We start from the raw sequence: 25,224 nt of genomic DNA on the forward strand, positions 1-25,224 counted from the left end.
AGACATCCTATGGGAAGCCCTTTGGGTGGAAATTCCTCTTTGAAACTTTCCTGGGTGATCTCCCCTGTCAGCACGACCACTCCTCTGGTTTGTCACATTTAAAAGATTTATTCAATTAATTTTAGTCTTAAAATTTTCAATGAATAAAAATTTATTTAATCCATACAACGTGAGGGGCCCCTGGGTGGCTCTGGTTGAGCGTCTGCCTTTGGCTCAGGCTGTAACTGGCGTCCTGGGATCGAGTCCTGGGACAGGGAGTCTGTTTCTCCCTCTACCTATGTCTGCCCCTCTCTGTGTCTCTCATGAATAGATAAAAATCTTTTAAAAATCCATACAAAAAAATAAAAAATAAAAATAAAATCCATACAACGTGAAAGACAGTGTAAAATATTTCCAAAGAGTCAAGAAAGGAGTGAATTTCAAAAGAAAAAAAAAATTCTATCATTACCCTGCCAGTATTATTATTATTCCCTCTCTTATGTGTGTTACTAATATTCTGAGGTCTGTTCTTTATTTTATTTATTTATTTATTTATTTATTTATTTATTTATTTATTTATAGGTCTGTTCTTTAATTTGGGATGAGTTCAAATGGATTTCCAAGGTGTAGACTTGGAGACTTCTAGTGTTCAGCTATGATTACTAGCTTATTTTATTTATTTATTTTTTTAAAGATTTTATTTATTTATTCATGAGAGACACACAGAGAGAGAGAGAGGCAGAGACACAGGTAGAGGGAGAAGCGCAGGGAGCCTGACACGGGACTCGATCCCGGGACTCCAGGATCACACCCCTGGCCAAAGGCAGGCGCCAAACCGCTGTGCCACCCAGGGATCCCCTGATTACTAGTTTATAAAACAGTTTGTTCTCATGTTAATAATTAATGTCCTATTTATTTTTGTGAACGCAATCCATATTTGTGAGGTTTCTTTTTTTTTTTTTTTTTTTTTATTTATGATAGTCACAGAGAGAGAGAGAGAGAGAGGCAGAGACACAGACAGAGGGAGAAGCAGGCTCCATGCACTGGGAGCCTGATGTGGGATTCGATCCCGGGTCTCCAGGATCGCGCCCTGGGCCAAAGGCAGGTGCCAAACCGCTGCGCCACCCAGGGATCCCTCTTTTTTTTTTTTTTAAGATTTTATTTATTTATTTGACAGCACAAGTAGGGAGAGCAGGAGAGAGAGAAGCAGGCTCTTCACTGAGCAGGCAGCCCAACACGGGGCTCGATCCCTGGACCCTGGGATCATGACTTAAGCTGAAGGCAGATGCTTAACCAATGAGCCACCCAGAAGCCCCACTTGTGAGTTTTCTTGTTGAGCCAGTAAAGTGCCTTAACAATTTTTTCCCTTCCTTTCCACATAAACACTGGATGTGAGGCATTCAATTAAGTTTTCTTCAGGTCACTTTTCATTTTTGGATCAGTTAGTGCACGTGCATGACCCTAGAGAACACTGACATTCAACAGGCTAAAGCAATTGAATCCCTATTTTAATTGATGTGAGGAAAACGGCCCAAAGCTTGTATAAATATTTGAAAATCCAGTGCATGTAAGGAGCTAAACTCAAACCCCTACTGTATTGTAATATGGTACTTATTCCTGGAAAATACCCTGTGTGTGATATAGGAGAAGGACAAACTGATGTCCCATGTCCTGCTAGTTGAACATTTGAAAATTTTCTTTCTTTTCTTTTTTTTTTTTTAAAGATTTTATTTATTAATGAGAGACACAGAGAGAGAGAGGCAGAGACACAGGCAGAAGGAGAAACAAGCTCCATGCAGGAAGCCTGATGCGGCACTTGATCCCGGGTCTCCAGGATCACACCCCGGGCTGAAGGTGGCACTAAACTGCTAAGTCATCCGGGCTGCCCATGAAAATTTTCATGAGCCATACAAATGCTTTACACTTTTGTAATTTTAGTGTTTAAAGGAATTACAACTTAAAATGGTTTCCTGTGTACAGTTAAAATGAAATCAAGACTGTTAAATAGTATAATATATGTAAATTTATATATTTTAAAGATGTTATTTATTTATTCCAGAGGGAGAGAGAGAAGGAGCAGAGGGAGAGGGACAAGCAAACTCCACGCTGAGCATGGAGCCCAACATGGAGCTCCATCCTAGGACACTGAGACTATAACCTGAGCTGAAACCAAGAGTTGGACGCTTTATTGACTGAGCCACCCAGGGTCCCAAATTTATATGTTTTTAAAGTAAATTTGTGGGACGCCTGGGTGGCTCAGCAGCTGAGGGTCTGCACTTGGCTCAGGGCCTGATCCCAGATATCTGGGATCGAGTCCCACATCCGGCTCCTTGCATGGAGCTTGCTTCTCCTCCCTCTGCCTCTCTTTCTCCCTCTCCTCTCTCTGCCTCTCTTTCTGTGTCTCTCATGAATAAATAAATAAAATTAAAAAAAATAAATTTGTAAGATAGGGAGCATAACTTAAGAAAATCACCATAAACTTATCCTAGTTCCTTCCAGCACCGTTAAACCCAGCCACCCCCAAATACATAATTTTCATCATTTCCTGAGCCTCCTGTATCCAACAAGTAATTGCGAGTGCATATTATTCTTACTGATATTTGCCCTTGTAATGAGCAGTCAGATTTGCATTTTAGGGTGTTTTGAGTGCTGACAGCTTAAGCCTCACCTCCCCACTCTGCCCCCCACCCCTTGTGCTCCCAGCTGGACATGCCCATGAGAAAGCCTGGGTGGTCTTTCCTCTAGAGCAGGCAGGAGATTCCAACCAGGAAAGCTCCTGTCTGTGTGCAGAACTCTTGCCCCCGCCCCACTCCCCAACTCCGATGAACTTCTTACCCAGCCAGGCTCTTCATTCTTTTGAAGCCATTTCGGAGCTGCCTGAGAGGCACCCTTGTCTTGAGACTTCTGACATGAGTCCTGAGCCTTTTCCTACTGTCTGGGTGTCTGGGTGTTGTTGGAAGCTACATAGCCATCCCACTTAACTTATGAACCACTTCTCAGCAGGTGGCCATAACAGTTGACACCATGAGCAGCATGTATACATGTGGCCACCATTCCATGGATCTGTTCTTCTTGCTTTAAGTTGCTCACCTGGTTTTCTGACTGACGGTGGCATATACTGCTGGGTGCTAGGGAGCTCGTACTGTGCCCTGTGCTGCCCTCTGTTACATTGGTGACCCAGCAAGCCTCAGTTTTATTATTTTTTTATTATTTTTTAAGGTTTATTTATTTATGATAGACATAGAGAGAGAGAGAGAGGCAGAGACACAGGAGGAGGGAGATGCAGGCTCCATGCCGGGAGCCTGACATGGGACTCGATTCCGGGACTCCAGGATCACCCCCTGGGCCAAAGGCAGGTGCCAAACCGCTGAGCCACCCAGGGATCCGCAAGCCTCAGTTTTAGATGGGACCAACCAAAGTTGGCAGTTGTGAGAATTTCTAGGGTTTGGGAACAGAACTGTTGGAATGCGGCCCTCCTTAAAAGTGGTTCCTGCATTGATGTCTTTGTTGGTTTCTTTATTCTTTTTTTTTTTTTCTTTGTTGGTTTTTGTCTCTGTGAAGGTGTGACAGAGGCTGGGTTGGCCCCTTATGCCCTGTGGAAAGAGGTGGCCTCATTCAAAGGTTACTCTTGTGAAAACAGACATTTAAAAAGAAAAAGAAGAGAGAAAGGGTGAAAGACAGCCAATAAGTGGTGGGCTGTGTCCACACTCCAAACACCAGATAGTTGAATGGAATCTTCGAGTACCTCTGTTGGTCCTACCCCTGCCTCTTCTTCAAGAAGTAGGCAGAAGACTGTGGAGTTTTGGGAACACATCCGTGGCACTCTGTGGCACAGCAAAGGGATTAGTTCAAAGCTGACTTAATCTTGTCCTTTAAAAAAAAAAAAAATCTTGTCCTTAAATCTGTTAAAGCAGCCAGTTAGCATGGGAAAGGCTCCTAACCCTGATGGCCCTGATTTAAGACTCTCAGGAGGAAACCATTTATAAATATTAGGGTAGAGAGGCACCGCCATCTGCCAAAGTATATCCAGGGACAAAGAGAAGAGGGATCCTCAAAGAAGAGACTAATAGATAAAATACTGAAACAAAAGACCACAACAACCAAATTAGGAAATCAAAATGTACAAAAATAATTTATACATCAGGTAAGAATGTACTGGTTGGCTTTTCAGCCTTTGCAACATAACTTCTTCTTTTTTTTTTTTTATGATAGTCACACAGAGAGGGAGAGAGGCAGACTCCATGCACCGGGAGCCTGATGTGGGATTCGATCCCGGGTCTCCAGGATCGCACCCTGGGCCAAAGGCAGGCGCTAAACCGCTGCGCCACCCAGGGATCCCTGCAACATAACTTCTGAATTAGTTTTGCTATCTGATGTAATGCACTAACTCAGAAACCATTAAGCAATCAGTCAATACAAGGTCTCAAGTTATAGTTATACCTGGGATCCCACTATATTTAAGCAGGGTACCCATGATCGTTCTTGGTGGTTGCTGAATAGGATATAGAGGACAAACAGCACACCTGTTTCTTCTTGACCATCAGAACTATGGTCCTGCAGAAATCCTCCATGGTCATAGCACTGGTTGTCCTAAAATAACCTGTAGTGATCTAAGAAGCTCTGAACCAATAGTTCATAAATGAAAATTAAATAAGGTCCTTGCACTCACAAATTGTCTTCACAAGATGAGACCTCTTGGACTGTACCCTCTAAGTAGAGTAGTTCATATGGCCCAGTGTAAATTGCATAGGCCCTTAAAGGATTGAAACCACACACAAGACCTGTTTAGTGAAGAGTTGATTATTCCTAGTGCTTCTCCTTTGAACAGCCAAATTTGACTTATTCTTATTCTGGAACGAATGAATGACACCTCACAGTGGATTACCGCAACTGTGTAACTGTAATGGTGGTCAAACTGAATGGATATCTATTCTTAGTCCCCAACTTTGTGGAAATTATTGATTCACCCAATCAACAGATGGCTAAATATCCTGCTGTCACAGATTGGGGGGGTCTGTTCTTTTCTATGCTTATTTCAACAGCCTCACAACTGCAGTTGCCTTCATCTTGAAGGGACACAGTACAGGTTTACTGGGTTATCCTCATGGATCTTCAACAGTATTGCCCTCCCACACAATTATTGAAGGCAAAGATCTGAACCACATCCTGGTTTCTCCAAGAAAACAGGTGCCACATTACATTAATGAGCTCCTCCTCTAAGGACACGCTAGAGAAGCAAACACTGAGAAAAGGAGCTAGCAAAATGTGGATGGGGCATTGTCATACATAAAATGTGAGGCCTGATCAACCTTGTTATTTTACTGGAAATTATTTGGTAATCTGACACCCACTCCCTTTCTAGCATCATGAGGAAATAGCTGTTCTTCCTATTGGCACCCACAACATCTACTATGTTTTTTTGTTGTTCCAGAGATAACATATTTCTTATTTACAAATTTTATGTGAGCCCATTTATGCTGTTAATTACAAATGGGCACCCTTACCTCAGAAGGCTGGAGATTTGTGAAACTGCCATTGAACTGGCACTCCTGGTAGTACTCACAGAGACTTCACTTAGATGCTTCATTGACCTCCTTTCATGCCTCTTGGAGTTACCCATGATGACCTTAAAAAAGGTTGCTCTTGGGCAGCCTGGGTGGCTCAGCGGTTTAGCACTGCCTTCAGCCCAGGGCCTGATCCTGGAGACCTTGGATCAAGTCCCATGTCAGGCTCCCTGCATGAAGCCTGCTTCTCCCCTCTGCCTGTGTCTCTGCCTCTCTCTGTGTGTCTCTCATGAATAAATAAATAAAATCTTTTTTTTTTTTTTTTTTTTAAAGGCTGCTCTTTGACCACCTTGAGACATGAGGAAAACGTTGGCCCTCTGGGATAGTCACCTACAGGAGGGCATGGCCCACCCTCTCCTCAGTCTCTTGCAAGATGCCACGGTGCTAGAGGAAGTCCCCCCTTATCCAGACCCCTGGGCTCCCTGGGGAGCTCCATAGAGAAAAGCAATGGGAGTTCATAGACTTTAGGTATGACATCACCACATTCATACATAGTAGAGCATAGGCAGAATTGCTGCTTCTTATGTCTGAATTGGGATCTAACCAGAGGGTCATCACAACTGACCATACATCAAGCAGTCATCTTAGCGCCAGGCAACAATCAAGACCATCTTCATCTGTTCACTAGTCTGAGTGATTCTCTGAGTTGCCCTACTAGGGTGACAGAACTCAAGGAATCCTATGCCCCCATTACTCCCAATATAAATCAAAGTAACATTTGTTTCTGTATATTTTAAGGCCAGAGTACAAGGCCTTGCCAGGACACTATATATAATCTATGTCTGAGTCCACATGTTACTGATAGTAACAAAAGCACTCATTTCTCAAAGTACACTCTTCTGGACACTCTAACAAGGCACTCATTCAAGGCATAACAAGGAGAAACAAGGAAGTTTCTCCTCTCAAGTCTCAGGGTGCAGACTCCATAAAGCACCATAATGGCTTACAGAAATAAGTTGAAATACATTGAATAAAGATGGTCTGTGCCTGTCATGGGTCAGTTATCAGGTGTGAATATTAATGTGTCTGTCTTTTTCTAATAGAGTTTTTGTTTTTGAGAGCAGTTAGGTTTACAGAAAACTTAATCAGAAAGTGCAGAGACTTCCCATATGACCCCTTTTCCTGGACAGTTCTATATTTTATAACTTGTAATACATTTCTTACGTTTGTTGAACCAACTTTGATGCGTTAAAGTCTATGAAGTCCACTCTATGTTATATGATCTCAGATCTTCAACTAATGTGAAATGACGTGTTTCCGTCATTTTTGTATCAGAATACTTTCACTGTCCTGAAAATATCCTCTTCTCTACCTAGTCATTCACTCCTTCCTCCCATCCCAAAACCTGGTAACCAAAGGTCTTTTGAAGCCTTTTAATTTTCTCTTTTCTGGGATGTCATATGCTTGGAATCATGCAGTATGTAGCTTTGTCAAATTGTCTTCTTTCACTTAGAATATGATTTTAAAATGTCATCATGTCTTTTGGCTTGACAGCCTCATTTCTTTCATCACTTTAAAGTATTTAATCCAGGGCAGCCCCGGTGGCGCAGCGGTTTAGCGCCGCCTGCAGCTCAGGGTGTGATCCTGGAGACCCGGGATTGAGTCCCATGTCAGGCTCCCTGCATGGAGCCTGCTTCTCCCTCTGCCTGTGTCTCTCTGCCTCTCTCTCTCTCTCTCTCTCTGTGTGTGTCTCTCATGAATAAATAAATAAAATCTTAAAAATAAATAAATAAAAAAAATAAAGTATTTCATCCAGTGGATATACCAGTGGTACTTTCAGTATCAGTTCGCCTATTGAAATTATCTTGGTTCCCTGTAAGTCATGACAAGTGTGCATAAAGCTCCTATAAACATTCATGTGTAGGATTTTTATGAAAATTAGTTTTCATTTTATGAACATAAGTTTTCAACTCATTTGTGTACCTTTGAAATACATAATTGCTGCATAGTATGGTAAATGTAGCCTTAGTGTTAAGACACTGCCTTTCTTCCAAAGTAAGTATGTTCTGTTTCTACCAGCAATGAGTATTTGATGTTCTCATAATGTTTAATGATTATAAGCAACTGGTGATATCTCATAGTTCTTTTTATGTACAATATCCTAATGAGATATGATTTTGAAATTGTCTTCATGTGTTTATTTACTATTTGTATAGTACTAGTGAGGTATGTAATCAGATATTTTTCCATCTTTATTTGGATTGTTTCTTTTTGTTGCATTTTAAGAATATTTTGCTTGTGTTTATTACCAGTCCTTTATCAGATAAGTGATTTTGAAAATTTTTCTGCCAGATTATGACTTGTGTTTTCATTCTGTTACCTTCTGTTTCACTGAATACTGAATAGTTTTTCACTGTAATGAAAACTTTTTTTAAATTAATTACCAAACACCACTAAGAACTATGATCAAATTTGAGTTAATTTTTGTGAAAGGTGTAAAGTCTAGATTTTAAAAAAATTTGCATGTGGATGTCCAGTTTCTTTTTTTACCTTATTTGCTGAAAAGACTGTTTCCATTGAGTTACCTTTGATTCTTTGTCAAAGATGAGGAAGCAGTTAGGTTTATAGAACTATATTTGCATATTTGTATAGATCTATAGAAAAGCAGTTGCCTTTTCTTTTTTTTTTTAGATTTTTTTTTTTAATTTATTCATGATAGAGAGAGAGAGGCAGAGACACAAGCGAGGGAGAAGCAGGCTCCATGCTGGGAGCCCAACGCGGGACTTGATCCCGGGACTCCGGGATCGCGCCCTGGGCCAAAGGCAGGCACTAAACCACTGAGCCACCCAGGGATCCCCTGCCTTTTCTATATTAACTTTTTATATATATTTTTGGTTTTTTTAAAGTAGGCTCCATGCCCAGTATGGAGCTTGAACTCCCAACCCTGAGATCAAGCATCCCACACTCTACTGACTGAGCCAGCCAGGTGCCCCAGTATTAACTTTTTGTTTAAAAAAAAAAAAAAGATTTATTTATTTGAGAGATAGTACACATGAGAGAGCACAGCGGGAAGAGGGGGCAGAGGGAAAGGGAGAAGCTGACTTCCAGCTCAGCAGAGGGGGCTGACAGGCTCATTCATAGGATGCTGGGATCACAACCCAAACTGAAGGCAGACACCTTACTAACTGAGCCATTCAGGTACCCTTTAACTTTTTAAATTTATTTTTAAAAAAGATTTATTTAGGGATCCCTGGGTGGCGCAGCGGTTTGGCTCCTGCCTTTGGCCCAGGGCACGATCCTGGAGACCCGGGATCGAATCCCACGTCGGGCTCCCGGTGCATGGAGCCTGCTTCTCCTTCTGCCTGTGTCTCTGCCTCTCTCTCTCTCTCTCACTGTGTGCCTATCATAAATAAAAAAAAAATTAAAAAAAAAAAAGATTTATTTATTTTTTATAGATATAGTACGCACAAGGGAAGGAAGGGGAGGGGCAGAGGGAGAGGGAGATAAGTGGACTCCCTGCTAAACACAGAGCCCCACAGGCCTGATCCCATGATCCTGAGATCATGAACTGAGTTGGACACTCAGCCAACTGAGCCACCCAAGCGCCCTTAACTTTTTATCTTTTAATTTTCCTTTTGGTTCATGGAGTTTTCTTTGTTATTTGGGATTTTTTTTTACATTTTTCTCAATTGACAATCTTGTTATATGACATAAAGGCAGTTTTATTTTGTGCTTCCCCAAATGTATAACCTTCATTTTTTTTTAATTTACCTTTTATTCCCCTGTCTGAATGTATTAGCTAAGAATTCCAGTACAATGTCATCTAGTTTTAGTGAGAGGAGACATTGTTGCCTTCATACTGAAATTACCAGAAAGAAAGAAATTCTGTAGTTCTTTCAGAATAGCACACTTATATTAAGCAAGATCCCAGTTGATGTAGGGGACATGGAGTCAGTGGGGAAGCAGTCTTTACTATGATTTGCTGTTAATCTTTTAGCGAGTCCTTGTCCTTGACCTACTGTGATGTAATGAGAATGATTTATGGTAAGTGTCCTCAGTTCTTAGCATAATCCTCTTGAAGCCCTCACAATTACTTCAGTGTTAATGGTGAAAGAGTGTGTTGCCAAGAGGCAACTCTTAGCCACTTACTAGGTAGCTTTTATGATGGGGTTTTGGATACCTGAAATACCAAGCTTTGATGAAATGTTTAGAACATTGAGCTGCAGCTCTCCACTTATGAATATAGGACAAGGGCTGGAGATAGAGTTAATCACCAATGGCCAATGATTTACTAAATTGTGTCCATGTACTGAAACCTCCATCAAAATTCTTAAAGACAGGATTCTGACAGTTTCTGCATTGGTGAATGCAACCAGCTGCTGGGAGGTTGATGTGTCCGTAAGGAGATGGGAGCTCTGCACCCCACTTGCATCTCCATTCCCCTTACCCATACCACCACCTTAACTTATCCTATGTGTTGCACTTTTTCTTTGTTCCTGAGTTGTATGCTTTACAGTAAACTGGTAATGGTAAATAAAGCATTTTCCTAAGTTTCTTAAAATCATTTCAGTAAATTACCAAATGAGACAGTGTGGAAGAAATCTGTGAACTTGTAGTTGGCTGTGAAAATAATAAACTTGCCTTCCCATTTGTAGCTGGTATCACAAATAGGGGCAGTGTGTGGGACTGACCTCTTATACTATGAATCTGATTTAAACTCTGGGTAGTTTGTGTTAGAACTGAACTATTGGACACTTGTTTGGTGACATAGAATTGGAGAAGTGGCTTTGGAACAAATACAACATATTTGGTGACAGGAGTGAGAAAACCCTGATATCCTCTCTATGCCCCACCTTTGGAACAGAAAAGAAACACCTTTGTACCCCCACATCATTTATGTTCTGGAAGTCATATGTGAACTACTTATAAATTGAATATAGGTCTTCAGTAGTCCATCTCACCCATCGTATATACATTTATGGAATTATTTAGGACACAGTGGCCTTTGAGGATGTAACTGTGAAGTTCACCATGGAGGAGTGGGCTCTCCTGGATCACTCCCAGAAGAAACTCTACAGAGATGTGATGCAGGAAACCTTCAGGAACCTGGCCTCAATAGGTAAGAATGAGGACATTCTTACTTGCAAAATCAATTAGAGATTTAGTGTAACTTGCTCATCAGTGCCATTTCAAGGGAAAAGATGGAATATTTTTATTAATAAACCTGCCATGGTCACAACTCATCATGGACCTAGAATCTAACAAATTTTCTCTAAATTTTTATAATTTATACTGCTTTTTTCCTAGTGTGTATGTCAGAAGAAAAATGGAAAATCTATGACAGTGAAGATCAGGATGAAAATCATGAGACAAATCTAAGGTGAGTAGCATTTGCATGAGAAAATAAAGTTTCATTACAGAATCCAAGATCTCATGAAATTTAAAAAACAAGCAAATAAATTAGTGCAGCTTTAAATTCACTGATCCTGGGACACCTGGGTGGCTCAACGGTTGTGTCTGCCTTTGGCTCAGGGCATGATCCCAGAGTCCTGGGATTGAGTCCCACATCGGGCTTCCTGCATGGAACCTGCTTCTCCCTCTGCTTATGTCTCTGCCTCTGTGTGTCTCTCATGAATAAATAAATAAAATCTTAAAAAAAAAATAAATTCACTGATCCTTAGGATATTTTCATCAAGTTTTTTCTCACCTCTTACTGTGATGTACAGTTTCTGAAAAATGGTACACCTGGAAACAGCTGTTTTGATAATAGCTAAGATGGAGCCCTGTTGGAAAGCTCTCAGGGTGTTAACTTTCAAACAATCAAAATATGCAGAAAACCTACGTTTTCCTTGAAAATAGTAAAGTTACCATCATAGTTATCAATAAATGTAAGAGGATTAAGAACAAAGCTATTAATAATATGCTTCTCATTTTTTACAGCAGTCAAATGGTAGAAAGACTCAGTAAAAGTAAAGAATGTAATCAGTATGAAGAAATCTTCAGCCAGATCCCATATCATAATCGGAAGAAGAAAACTTTTACTGGAATAAAACTACATAAATGCACTTTATGTGGACAAGTATTCATGTATCATTCAACCTTTAACAAGCACATGAAATCTCACACTGGACACAAACCATATGAATATCAGGAATGTGAAGAGAAGCCTTATAAATGTAAGGAATGTGGAAAATCCTTCAAGCATCGCCAGTCCATTCGAATGCATGAAAAGACACACACTGGACAGAGGCCCTATGAATGTAGACACTGTGGAAAAGCTTTCATTTGTCGCAATTACTTTCAAATTCATGAAAGGGCACACAGCGGGGAAAAGCCCTACAAATGTATAAAATGTGATAAAACCTTTAGTTATTCAAGTAACTTACGTAAACATGAAAGGACTCATATTGGAGAGAAACCTAGTGAATGTAAGCAATGTGGTAAAGCTTTCAGTGGTCTCAGGTCCTTTCGAATACATGAAAGGATACACAGTGCAAAAAAGCCTAAGGAATGTACAAAATGTGGTAAAACCTTCAGTTACTCAAGTAATTTACATAAACATGAAAGAAGTCATAATGGGGAGAAACCCTGTGAATGTAAGGAAGGTGGGAAAGCCTTGCGTTCTGTTACCAAATTTCGAAGATACATGATCAAGCAAAATGGAGATGGACTTTATGAATGTAAGGAGTGTGGGAAAGCCTTCAGGTGTCCCAAAAACTGTCGTAGTCATGAAATGACACATAGTGGAGTAAAGCCCTATGAATGCAAGGAATGTGGGAAAGCTTTCAGTTCACCCAGGTCCCTTGGGAAACATAGAAGAATTCATACTGCAAGGAAGCCTCATGAATGTAAGGAATGTGGTAAAGCTTTCCGTTATCCCAGTTCCCTTCGAAATCATGAAAGAACCCATACTGGGGAGAAACCTTATAAGTGTAAGGAATGTGGGAAAGCTTTCAGTTGTCCCAATTACTTTCGAATTCATGAAAGAACTCACACGGGAGTAAAACCATATGAATGTAAGCAATGTGGAAAAGCTTTCAGTTGTCCCCAGTCCTTTCGGATACATGAAAAGACACATAGTGCAGAAAAACCCTATGAATGTATAAAATGTGGTAAAGTCTTCAGATATTCTAGTAACTTACGCAAACATGAGAGATCTCATACTGATGATAAACGCTATGAATGTAAACTATGTGGTAAAGCCTTCAGCAGTCACTATTATGTTCAAAAACATGAAAGAACTCACACTGGAGAAAAACCTTATGAATGTAAAGAATGTGGGAAAGGCTTCATTTTCCGCTCAGGTGTTCAGTCACACATGGTAATCCACACCGGAGATGGACCTTATAAATGTAAGAAATGTAAGAAAGCATTTATTTCTCCCAGTTCATTACGAACACATGAAAGAACTCACACTGGAGAGAAACCTTATCAATGTAAAACTTGTAGTAAAGCTTTCAGTCTTATTAATTCTTTACGAAATCATGAAAGAACTCATATGAGAGAAAGTCTGTGAAAATAAGGAATGTAAGAAAGCCTTCATTTGTTGCATAGTCTTTCATGGGCATGTAAGAATGCACACCAGAGATAAATTATAGAAATATAAAGAATGTAGGAAAGACTTCAGTTCTGTTTCCTTTGAGACTTAACAAAAACCCAGTGGAGAGAATTCAATTGGTAGTAAACAATGTAGGAAACCTTCACTTGCCCCACATCACTAAAAAAACATGTTAGATTATTCACTGGATTAGTATTATATAACTAAAAAATAAAAACTTTATAATTTTTACAGATATTTTCAAGGTGGTGTGAAAATTAAATGAGAAAGAAATACTCAATATGGATAAGCTTTGTGGACGTGAATTCATGTAGAACAGTTCTTAAAATTCACAACATTAAAGAAATGTTATAAATGTTATTCATATATGGTGTTTATCAGGTATTCATCCTTAAAGTGATTCTCTTTGCTATAGACTTCCACTTTTGCAAACAGATACTGAAGTGAGATAATTATGTAGGTACTCTTAAAACAAGAGTTCCTAAGTTTAGTAAGTAAATTTTTCCTTAGTAATATTTTTGTGTTCTTGTTTTGAAGTCTCTTGGATCTGTGGGTGATTGAAGTGTATTTCTAAGGTGCAAGTAGGTTTAATTTTTATATATTTTAAAAATTCTGTAAAGAAAGGAATGTTGAAAAATAACACTTTTCATATTTTCCTTTCCTAGTGTCCTGTGGGGCAAGTATTCAGTATGATTTAGCCATTATTTCTGTATTCTACATTTTTTAAAAGATTTTATTTATTCATAGAGACACACAGAGAGAGAGAGAAAGAGACAGAGGCAGAGACACAGAGGGAGAAGCAGGCTCCATGCAGAGAGCCTGATGTGGGACTTGATCCAGGGTCTCCAGGATCACCCCCTGGGCTGCAAGCAGCGCTAAACCGCTGTGCCACCGGGGCTGCCCTATATTCTACATTTTTTAAAAAAGATTTATTTAGGGGATCCCTGGGTCCCCTAAAAGATTTATTTATTTATTCATGAGAGACACACAGAGAGAGGCACGACACAGGCAGAGGGAAAAGCAGGCTCCTCTCAGGGAGCCCAATGCAGGACTTGATCCCAGGATCACACCCCAAGATGAAGGCAGACTCCCAACCAATGAGCCACCCAGGTGTCCCTCTACATTTCTTTGTTTACAGAAAGTTCCCTTCTCATTGGCCTGAAGAGCCTTATTCTGTTTTCCTTGCCAATAAGTAGTTGCTGTAGTTGTGAGGATGCAAAGATCATCATACAGTATATTCTCATGTGAATTATTATTTTCATCTTTTGTTCTTTGCTCTTTGCCATTGCTTATGGCTAGCACTTGGAATATAGAGTTACATTAAGAATACAGGACTCAGGGCAGCCCCGGTGGTGCAGCGGTTTAGCGCCACCTGCAGCCTGGGGTGTGATCCTGGAGACCCGGGATCGAGTCCCACTTCGGGCTTCCTGCATGGAGCCTGCTTCTCCCTCTGTCTGTGTCTCTGCCTCTCTCTCTATCTCTGAATAAATAAATAAAAATAAAAATAAAAATAAATCCTTATTTTAAAAAAGAAAAAAGGATAGTGGACTCAGGGGATCCCTGGGTGGCTCGGCGGTTTAGTGCCTGCCTTTGGCCCAGGACGTGGTCCTGGAGTCCCCAGATCGAGTCCCGCATCAGGCTCCCTGACTTGGGCCTGCTTCTCCCTCTGCCTGTGTCTCTGCCTCTCTCTCTCTCTCTGTCTTTTATGAATAAATAAATAAAATCTTAAAAAAAAAAATAGAGGACTCTTGGGGATCCCTGGGTCGCTCAGCAGTTTAACACCTGACATTGGCTCAGGGCGTGATCCTGGAGTCCTGGGATTGAGTCCTGCATCGGGCTCCCTGCATGGAGCCTGCTTCTTCCTCTGCCTGTGTCTCTGCCTCTCTATGTCTCTCATAAATACATACATACATACATACATACATACATACATACATACAATCTTAAAAAAATAGAGGACTCTGATGGGTGTTTGGGTGGCTCAGTTGGTTAAGTGGCTGCCTTTGGCACAGTTCATAATCAATCCTAGAATTGAGCACCGTGATGGACTCCCTGCTCAGCAGGGGGTCTGCTTCTCCCTCTCCCCCAGTTGTAGAAGACATGAAAAAAATCATACTGAAGAGAAACTATGAATGTAAAAGTGGTAAAGCCTTCAATATTACAGTTCCTTGCAAGTATACCAAAGGACTCAGGAGAGAATCCCTATGAGTATAAGGAATGTGGAAAAGCCTTCAGATGTTACCTAAATTCTAGAAGATATTGGGGCTCCTGGATGGCTCAGTTGGTTGGGCATCTGATGCTTGATTTTGGCTTAGGTCATGATCTCAGTGTCGTTAGAGCAAGCCCCATGTTGGACTATGCACAGTCTGCTTGGGATCCTCTTGCCTCTGCCCTTCCCCCCCCACTTGTGCACACACATTTATCTCAGAAAAAAAGTTGTAGAAGACATGAAAAAAATCATACTGAAGAGAAACTATGAATGTAAAAATGTGAGAAACCCTATGAATGTTAAAAATGTAGTAAATCTTTCAGTTCTTTCAGTTCTCTTTGAAAACAAAAGAATTCACTGGAGAGAAACCCTATGAATGCAAGGAATGTGGGAAAGCCTTCACTTTCTCATGCAAACTTTAAAGGACTTGTGAGAATGCACACTGGAGAGATACTATGTAAATGTGCTGAATGTGGAGGAGACTTGTCATTCCTGGTCCTACTGAAGACATGAAAGGACTCATTGGATAAAAAGCTCTAATGTAAACCGTGTAGGAAATATTTAGTTGGCCCACATCCTTAATGTGAAAACTCTTACTGAAAAGAAATATAAATGTAAGTAACATGAGAAAGCTTGATTGGAATTAATCCATGTAAAGTGTTCCAGAAAACTTTCAATGCAGAAGAGTTATTAAGGTTGTATGTATATTGTGTTTACTGGGCCTCTTTCTCAAAGCACATTGTTGTAATGTGAATTTCTACTAATTACTCTCAAATGAATATTAAGGTGAAAGAATTCTGAGTTGTCTTTCAACAATAGTATCCTAGATTAATAGTGCTTCTTCCTTATATCAGTTAATATTTTCTCTTTCCATTTTGAAGCCTGTTGGATCCATGGGTGAGTTGAATGTATTCCTAATATGCAATTAGGTCAAACTTTTTTATATAATGTTTTATTTGTTTTGTGTTAAGGGGCCTTTGAAAAATGACAGTTTGTTCTTTGTTGGGATTTTCCAACTGGCCTTGTGACAGGTCCTGGATATCTTTAGTCCATTATATATTCTACCTTTCTTAATGACAAAGTTTTTTTTTGGGGGGGGGTGAGGGGTATGAGTCTTCTTCCTTTAACATACTAATACAAAGCTATAATAATTTTTATGTATTTAAGCATAAGAAAGAATATATTTTCATGTGAATTAGTATTTTCATATTTGGGCCTTTGCTTATCCTTCCTTGTGATGGTTATTTGGTGAATACCCTGAATTGGGAAGAGAGACCTGTAATGGGAGAAAAGTCAGAGATATCCCCCTATGGGTAAAGTGAGGGACTAGATTTTCCATAGTCATCTCTTTTATGATTCCATGTTAGAATTCACCAATAGCCTCACTTGCATGAGATTTCAAAGGCAGAAGCCAAGAAGATACTAGATTTTTGAACTATCTTACTGGAAAAGGACAGATACATAGGAACTTCAAGGCCATCATCACCGAGCCCATATTCTGGATTCTTTGCCCTTCCATTCAAAAAGTACCCTCAAAAACCACCATCAACTCTTTGGTTTCTGTTTTCCTAGAGGTGGAGATTTCCACTGATGTCTTCACAAGGTCAACCTCAAAGATCCATCAGAGTTGTTGTTGTTGTTTTTGTTTTTAGTTTTTTCTTTTTTTTTTTTTTTTGATAAGGCTTCTTGTGTCTGCGATGATGTGAATTCAGACTTTCATGCTTGGGAGTGTTCTCTGACTACCTCCTCTAGATTATATCCCTGATAAGGCCTAATTTGTATAGGAAACACCATATGCTGTTAATAGTGTAGTGTGTATTTTCCTGACTGACCTTGACACTTACAATGGTGCAGTAAAAATGTAGAATTGGAGTTTGTTTCTCTACTACATTGTACATTGGCTTCTTTGATCTTGTCCTTCTTTGTGACAGTAAGCACCTTCCACATGTCAGAAAGACTGTGGGTATTTCCAGTTTCTTCTTCCCAAATGTAATACCTCAATATCCAATCAATATCTTTGATTGTATGTGGTTAAAAGTATGTGCATTTTTTGTAGAGGAACACTTCTGTCATTGTTTCATAGAAGTATTTAATTAACTTTGTTCTAAGCCACCTAATGCTAATAGATACTGAATTTTTTAATTTCCCAGAGAGGATATATTAAAGTGTGCCATTATTATTAGGGATTTTTTGATAAACTGCAGTTTTCTTCTTTTAATCATATATTATACATTGTGAGTATTACATTGGCATACAAGTTCAGGTAGTTTTTCCTCAAGAAGTTTTGTTATTCTTTTATTTCACAGTGTTGTCATGAAAGTAATTTCTCGTCATTTGTAATACCAAAAATTTAAATCACATTGTGTGTGTGTGTGTGTGTGTGTGCACTCTGCCCAGTGACCTGCAGGAGTATATGTGTAGTCAAAGAGGAGTATAATGAATTTTAGTAAGAATGGCTATAAATCAGAAAGGACTGAGTATAACATTAACATGATGTTCAAAAGGACTTGTAGGGTTTTGACTTGTGTTGGAGGATTTAACTGGTACTCAAGGAAGCAAGACATTTTTGTGAATTGAATGCTGTGAGGAGGTAAACTGTATTCTATCATTGGTAACTATAATTGTTGTTTTCTAGAAGGTAGAACATAAAAACAGTGTCATGGACCTAAACTTACTAGTAAGAAGTCCCAGGTAGTGATATTAGAAAAAAAGGAATATTGGTCATTTTTATGATTTGGAACATTAATTTTTACCATTTTTAGAGATGTGGTTACAAAATGCCCTTATAATTGTCTTGGTCCTGGGACACCTGGGTGGCTCAACAGTTGAGAATCTGCCTTTGGCTCAGGGAGCAAACCCGGAGTCCTGGGATGGAGTCCCACATCGGGCTTCCTGCATGGAGCTTGCTTCTCCCTCTCTGCTTGTGTCTGCCTCTGTGTGTGTGTGTGTGTGTGTGTGTGTGTCATGAGTAAATAAATAAAATCTTTTTTAAAAATGTCTTGGTCCTTCATGGACCAAGACAATTAAAATTTACTCTTTTTTTAAAAGATTTATTTATTTTTAAAGATTTTATTTATTTGAGACAGAGAGAGAGAGAGAGAGAGAATGTGAGTATGTATGTCCATGCGAGCCAGGGGACGGGGAGAGGGAAAGGGAGAGAATCCCAAGCAGGCTCCATGCCCAGCACAGAGTCTGACATAGGGCACTATCTCATGACCCTGAGATTATGAGATTATGACTTGAGCCAAAATCAAGAGTCAGATCCTCAACCACCTGAGCTACCCAGGCACCCCAAGGACTGACTTACTTTAGAGAGAGGAGGACTATACTTTCAAGGACCATTTCTATAGTTTGTTACTAGAGAGAGGACATGCATGTGCACATGAATGGAAGAGGGGCAGACAGGAAGAGAATCTCAGGTAGACTCCCAGCTGAGCCCAGAGTACAAAACAGGGCTCAATCCCATGACCCTGAGATCATACCCTGAACTGAAATCAAGAGTCTGACCAAGCAACCCAGGCACCCCATGTTATCATTTACTTTTGATGAAGGAGGTGTGTGACATTTTTCTCATCAACAAGAATAGACTTGGCCTAAGAGTGAAATCAAGGGCAGCTCCTGGTCGTCTGGAACAGTTTTTACCTTTTCTACTTATCTAAAGATTAACAGTATATTAGACACCATTTACCATAAAGTAAATATCACAGTATATTAGACACCATTTACCATAAAGTACCTCAGTTAAAATATGTAAGTTTACCTTTAGTATACTACAAAATATTCTTTTTGAGGGAGGGGGGACTCTTTTTTTAAAGTTTTTATTTAAATTCCAGTTAGCATAACATATAGCTTAATATTAGATGTAGGTGTACACTATAGTGATTCAACACTTCTATACATCACCCAGCTGGTGCTCATTACAGCTCGTGCCCTTCTTAACCCATCTATTTAACCCCTCCCTTCTCACAAAATACTTGTAATATCTCTTCTATGACTCAACTAAGATCTATATTTTTATTTACTTATGAGGGATACAAACCTAGCGAGGGAGAAAAACAGGACCACTATTCCACTCAAGATTTTCTTTTTTAGAAACTATAATCTTGTTGCTAATTTTTAATACTCTATGCCGTGGAGTTTAGAGTTAACATAATCAATTTAGCACAAATAATGTAGGTACTGTAGGATTTTTGTATATAGAGGCATGAAACATTCAAGTTGTTGCAGTTCTGTTGTTTATATCTTGTGGAAAAAAAGTGGTTAACAAATGGTAAAGCTTTGCTTTGTAAGGTAGGAATAGGGGTTTTGATGAAATGTTAAAAAAAAAAAAAAAAAGACATAAGGGGGCAGCCCCAGTGACGCAGCAGTTTAGCGCCGCCTGCAGCCTAGGACGTGATCCTGGAGACCTGGGATCGAGTCCCATGTAGGGCTTCCTGCATGGAGCCTGCTTCTCCCTCTGCCTGTGTCTCTCCTCCCCTCTCCCTCTCTCTCTCTTGTTGTGCCCAAGATCGCAAATCCAAGAAACCGCCAAGGAGCTGACACGGATGGAAACACAGGAGGGTTTATTTACAAGCTCCAGCTTGGGTCCAAGTATACCCGATCCAGCGGAGCAGGGACTTGGACCCCGAGACTAAGAGGCCTAGCAACTTTATAGAGGTCAGTGGCCAATGGGATACGCAGAAAGTTGCACAGTCATGCTGGTCCGCTGAGCCAGATTTCCGGTTAGGGTGGGCCCTGGTCTCTGACTAGGGCGGGGCAGTGCCCTAAGTAATAAGCAGGTCAGCACAAGGCGGGTGCAGCCCAAAATAGAGTCAGTCCTGCTCTGCTTGTCTGGGGGTAGGGGATTTTGTTCAATTTCCTGGATCCCACATTTCCCCCTTTTTCAGAGGATCCTATGCAGGACCCAATCATGGGTCCAGGTTGCTCTCAGAGTGAGCCAGAGGAATGATTAAACCAGGATTCTCACCAACCTTGTTGCTTTTCTTGCTTTCATTTACATTAAAGGCAGCACATAACCCCCCCCCCCAACCCTTTGTTGTAAGAAGACTAATTCTAATCTTCTATTTTGAAGGACAACCTTGGACTAGGGAGTCTTGGAGGTGGGAAATAATGAGAACCACGCGGTCTTAGCTTTAGGGGATTGTCCTTGTCTGGTTGGCTTCTCCTTCTGTAACAAAGTCCGTGAGAACGGTATGTGGGTGGCTGGCCGGACATGTGTGTAGTGGACCCAAGGAGTAATCCCGTCGACCTTGAGAGCGGTGGGAGTGGTCAGGATCACGAGGTAGGGTCCCTTCCAGTGAGGTTGAAGTGTCTGGTGTTGGTATCTCTGCACGTACACCCAGTCACCTGACCGATATCGATGGGGGTCCGGCGGTGGCCCAGTCTCATAGAGGGCCCTCAGCTTAGGCCACACCTGCTCATGGGTTCGTTGTAACATTTGGAGGGAGAAAAGAAGTTGGTGGTCATCAAATTCAGCAAGCACCTCAGGTTTTAAATTGGGTATAACAGGTGGAGGAAGACCGAACACGTAGGGAGTCAGTCCCATCATATATGGGGAGTTCCTCACCCTATATAGGGTGAAGAGGAGGAGAGTCACCCAGTCCTCTCCAGTCTCCAGGGCTAATTTAGTTAAGGTCTCCTTTAATGTTCTATTCATCCTCTCTACCTGTCCTGAGCTCTGGGGCCTATATGCACAATGTAATTTCCAATCTGCCTCAAGTACTAGTGCCACTCCCTGTGTTACCTTAGATAAAAATCGTGGGCCATTGTCTGACCCAATTCTAACGGGAAGACTATACCTTGGTACGATGTCTTCCAGCAGTTTTTTTGGTTATGATCTGTGCCGTTTCATGTTTGGTGGGAAATACCTCTGTCCATCCTGAAAAAGTATCTACAAACACTAGTAAATACCTATACCCGTATTTTCCAGGTTTCACCTCAGTGAAGTCTACTTCCCAGTAGGCTCCTGGGCAGTCCCCTCGGAGCCGGGTGCCCGGGTTAGATCCATGGGCGGAGGCATTTGTTAATTGGCATGCACGGCAGCTTGCCACAATCTGTTCGATCTTTGCTCAAGAGTCTTTAATAGTGATCTTTGCATGTCATATGAGGTCTTCCATCTTCCTTGTTCCCATGTGAGTACTCCGATGCATTTTGGATAGGACTCGCCATCCTAGTTCCTCTTGCAAGATGATGCTGGAGTCTGCGGCCTTCCACCAGCCACGCAAGCACTGGGTCACAGGCAAGCGTTTGATCCAGTGTAAGTCAGCATCAGTATAGTTGGGGGTGTAAGGCAGGGTCAGTGCCCCCGGATCAGGTAGCGTGGTTGCTAAGACCTGGGTCACCAAAAGGGCCGCCTCCTTTGCTTTTAAATCAGCTCGCCGGTTTCCCCTGGCTACTGGCGTGTCTGCCTTTTGGTGCCCCAGACAATGGATGATGGCTAGGGCCTTGGGCAGCCAGAGGGCCCTCAGGAGTTCAAGAATCTCCGTTTTGTTTTTAACAGTCTTTCCCTCTGCTGTCAGAAGCCCTCTCTCCCTGTAAAGGGCTCTGTGGATATGAGCGGTGACAAAGGCGTACCTGCTGTCGGTGTAGATGTTTATTCGTTTACCTTCCCCCATGGTCAGCACCTTGGCCAGTGCGATCAGCTCTGCCCGTTGGGCCGACGTTCCGGCTGCCAGTGGCTCTGCCCAGACAGTCTCCATCTCCATGGTTACGGCTGCCCCCGCATATCTGAATCCTTCTTGGACAAAACTGCTGCCATCCGCGTACCAGGTGGCATCCGCATTCGGCAGTGGCTGGTCCTGGAGATCAGCTCTGATTCTGTGCACCTGGCCGATGGTTTGCGGCTGTGGGATTCTTAAGACGGTTTCCTTCCGTGCATCTGTCAACCATCTTTGTCCATCTTTTAATTTGTACCCAAGGCAGCTCACCTCTGTTCTGCAGATCTGGGCCTTTTTAGCTGAGGCCCGGTATCCTAGGGCCACTATGGTCTGGAGCAAGTCCCTGGTGCCTCCCAGGCATGTGTCCTGGTCCTCTGCCTGCCAACAGGATATCATCTACATATTGTAATAAAGTTGAATGTGGGTGCTCAGAATTAACTCACCCAAGTCTTCGTGTAAGGCCTCATCAAAGATGGTCGGTGAATTTTTGAATCCTGCGGTAGTTGAGTCCAGGTGAGCTGGCCATTGATGCCTTTCTCAGGGTCCGTCCATTCAAAGGCAAAGAGATCTTGGCTCCTGGGCGCTAAAGACAGGCTGAAGAAGGCATCTTTTAAATCTAATACCGTATACCAAGTTTTGTCTGGAGGCAGGGTGGAGAGGAGGGTGTATGGGTTTGGGACCGTAGGGTGCATATCCTCTACTCGCCGGTTGACTTCCCTCAAGTCCTGGACTGGCCTGTAATCATTAGAGTGGGGTTTCTGAACCGGCAGCAAGGGAGTGTTCCATGCCGATTGGCAGGGCCTTAATATGCCCGAGTCCAGTAGTCGCCGTATGTGGGGTGTGATTCCCTTTCGTGCTACTAGAGGCATGGGGTATTGGCGGACCCTGACAGGGTCTGCCGCTGGCTTTAGTTCTATGTATATAGCCGGTCGATGCTGGGCCAGCCCGATTCCCCCAGTTTCTGCCCACGCTTGGGGAAATTCCTGCAGCCAACAGTCAATGTCAGTGATTGGCACTGAGGGCATTTGGTGGAGACGATATTCATCTTCTAAACTCAGGACAAGCACCTGAATTGGGTGCTCCTTCTTGTTTAGGACTTTTGCCCCTTCGAGGTGGAAGCAGATTTGTGCCATCTTGGTGAGCAAATCCCGACCTAACAACGGGTAGGGACACTCAGGGATGACCATGAAGGAGTGGGACGCCCGGCCCGTGCCTAGATCCACAGTTCTTCGGGTAGTCCATGAGTATTGTTTGGTGCCCGTGGCCCCTTGAAGTTCTGTTTGTCAATTTTCCTTGGGGTTGTAATAAAACCGAATGTTGTGCCCCAGTGTCCCCTACGAATTTAACAGGTTGCCCCTCCACTTTAAGAGTTACCCTGGGCTCAGGGAGGGGTGCCAAACCCTGACTTCTCTAATCGTCCAGGTCCTCCATTTCTAAGATCTTGGCAGAGGCCTTAGATCTTTTGTTAGGGCAGCTTTTCACACAATGGCCCTCCTTTTTGCAATAAGCGCATTGAAACCAATGTTGTTCAGCTTAGGGCGCTCCCGACGGGGACCAGGGCCATCCTCCTTATCTGTCCCTGAAGCCAGCTTCTTGAGGTGCCTTCGTCTTTCCTGTGGGTCGTCCTTGGTTGTGGCCAGCAGGATCTTGGCCAGGTTTCGGGTCTGCCGGTCACTTAAGTTTGCTTTGTTGTTCTTCTGGACTTTCTCTATTATTATAGACTCGTTCTGCCACTATCACTAAGGCCTACAAGCTCTTCTCTCCCAGTCTCTCTATTCTTTGTAATTTCTTTTTAATATCCGGAGCGGCCTGGTTAACAAAAGCCATGATAATTGCGGCCTTTGTTTCTGGGGCTTCTGGATTCATAGGGGTGCACTGTCTAAAAGCTTCTATGACTCTCTCTAAGAAGGCTGCTGGACTCTCATCCTTACCCTGCCTCACATCATAGACCTTGGCCAGATTGGTAGGCTTTCATGCGGCAGCTTTGAGACCTGCCGTTAGAGTCTGGCGGTACACCCGGAGTCTCTCCTTACCTTCAGCTGGGTTGTAGTCCCAGGTAGGGCGGGATAAAGTGAAGGCAGCATTTATGAGGTCTGGGTTTTGAGTCGGCTGTCTGTCCTCTCCCAGGACAGACTTCCCGGCTTCCACCTGAATTCGTTCTCTTTCATTGGTGGTGAAGAGAACCTGCAAGAGCTGTTGGCAGTCATCCCAAGTAGGCTGGTGGGTAAAGAGGACAGTATCTAAAAGCCCGATTAGATCTCTCGGATTATCAGAGAACTTTGCATTTTGGGTTTTCCAATTATATAAATCACTGGTGGAGAACGGCCAATATAACATTAGCTGTTCGCCAGTCTCATGGCGGGCCCCATGGTGCGGAGAGGAAGGGCGGTGGAGTCGGACGGCCCCACAGTCGGAGGTGGGGCCATCCGGTGGGTCCGACCGAGTGTCCCCGCTGCTGGCCCGTGCACAGGGACTCCCTCATCAGGGAAGGGTGGCGCCCCTTCTGCACCCCCGATGCCTCCAATGGAGGGGCGGAAGCGGGGAGGGATGCCCAGTAGGGCGGCGGGAGAATCAGGTCCTCTGGGGAGGAATCCTGGAAGACTGGACGAAGGGGTGCTTCGGGCATAGAGTCGGTCTCCTTTTTGGCTAGAATATCCGTGGGTCCTGCTCTGGGGGGTAAAAATGGTTTTAGCCAAGGAGGAGGATTCTCCATCATGTCCTGCCAGATCAGGATGTAGGGAACCTGGTCAGAGTGGCTGTCCAGTTCGTCCCTGAAGATCACGGTCTTAACCTGTAAGATAATAGGTAGGTGAAAAGTTCCTTCCTAGGGCCATCCCACATCAAGGGTTGGCCATTCTGATATGCAATAAATTTGGAATCTCTCTCTCTGTATGTCTATGCTCAGAATAAGAGCTCTTTCCCTAATACCCGAGAAGTGAGAGAGCATAAGAGATAGGGGAGTGGTATCTGTCCCCCCCATTATGTCCCCAATCCACACCAAGACACAGGCAGTAAAGACTATTAACAAGGACCCAACAACACAGACAAATGCACAGTTAACAAGGACATAGTAACACAAACGTGCAAACAGTTAACAAGAACACGGTAACAAACGTCCGTGCGGCCGCGAAGACAAAACAGAAAGTAACCTGAAGGGCTGGCAGCCGGCCCTCCTTATATATGAGGACCTCCGGCCTCCTTACAGATGAGGACCCTGTCCTCCAGGCAGGGGCAAGGGACGTCTCCTCAAGACCCCGGGTCGATGGCCCACCAGCGCGTCCGCCTAAGCCAATGCCGACCCAATACAGATTGGAATTC

General features: G+C 42.4%; 2 protein-coding genes across 10 annotated transcripts in view; both read left to right on the forward strand.

Moving 5' to 3' along the window:
• LOC112666559 (zinc finger protein 709-like) overlaps window positions 1-16,336 on the forward strand; it is a 40,871-nt gene extending 24,535 nt beyond the window's left edge. For 5 of the 7 annotated variants that reach the window (XM_049098456.1, XM_049098454.1, XM_025457670.3 and 2 more), the window contains exons 2-4: window positions 10,476-10,602; window positions 10,791-10,863; window positions 11,424-16,336. In XM_049098456.1, the coding sequence (XP_048954413.1) occupies window positions 10,476-10,602; window positions 10,791-10,863; window positions 11,424-12,999 (1,776 nt within the window). In that variant the 3' untranslated portion in view covers window positions 13,000-16,336. The remainder of the gene's footprint in view (window positions 1-10,475; window positions 10,603-10,790; window positions 10,864-11,423) is intronic. The other 2 variants (XM_049098455.1, XM_025457668.3) reach the window with 1 other exon arrangement.
• LOC112666553 (zinc finger protein 709-like) overlaps window positions 1-25,224 on the forward strand; it is a 124,996-nt gene that overhangs the window by 14,428 nt on the left and 85,344 nt on the right. The gene's annotated exons all lie outside the window — the stretch shown is intronic.

The sequence above is a fragment of the Canis lupus genome, chromosome 20, assembly GCF_003254725.2.
Source record: "Canis lupus dingo isolate Sandy chromosome 20, ASM325472v2, whole genome shotgun sequence".
Lineage (NCBI taxonomy): Eukaryota > Metazoa > Chordata > Mammalia > Carnivora > Canidae > Canis > Canis lupus.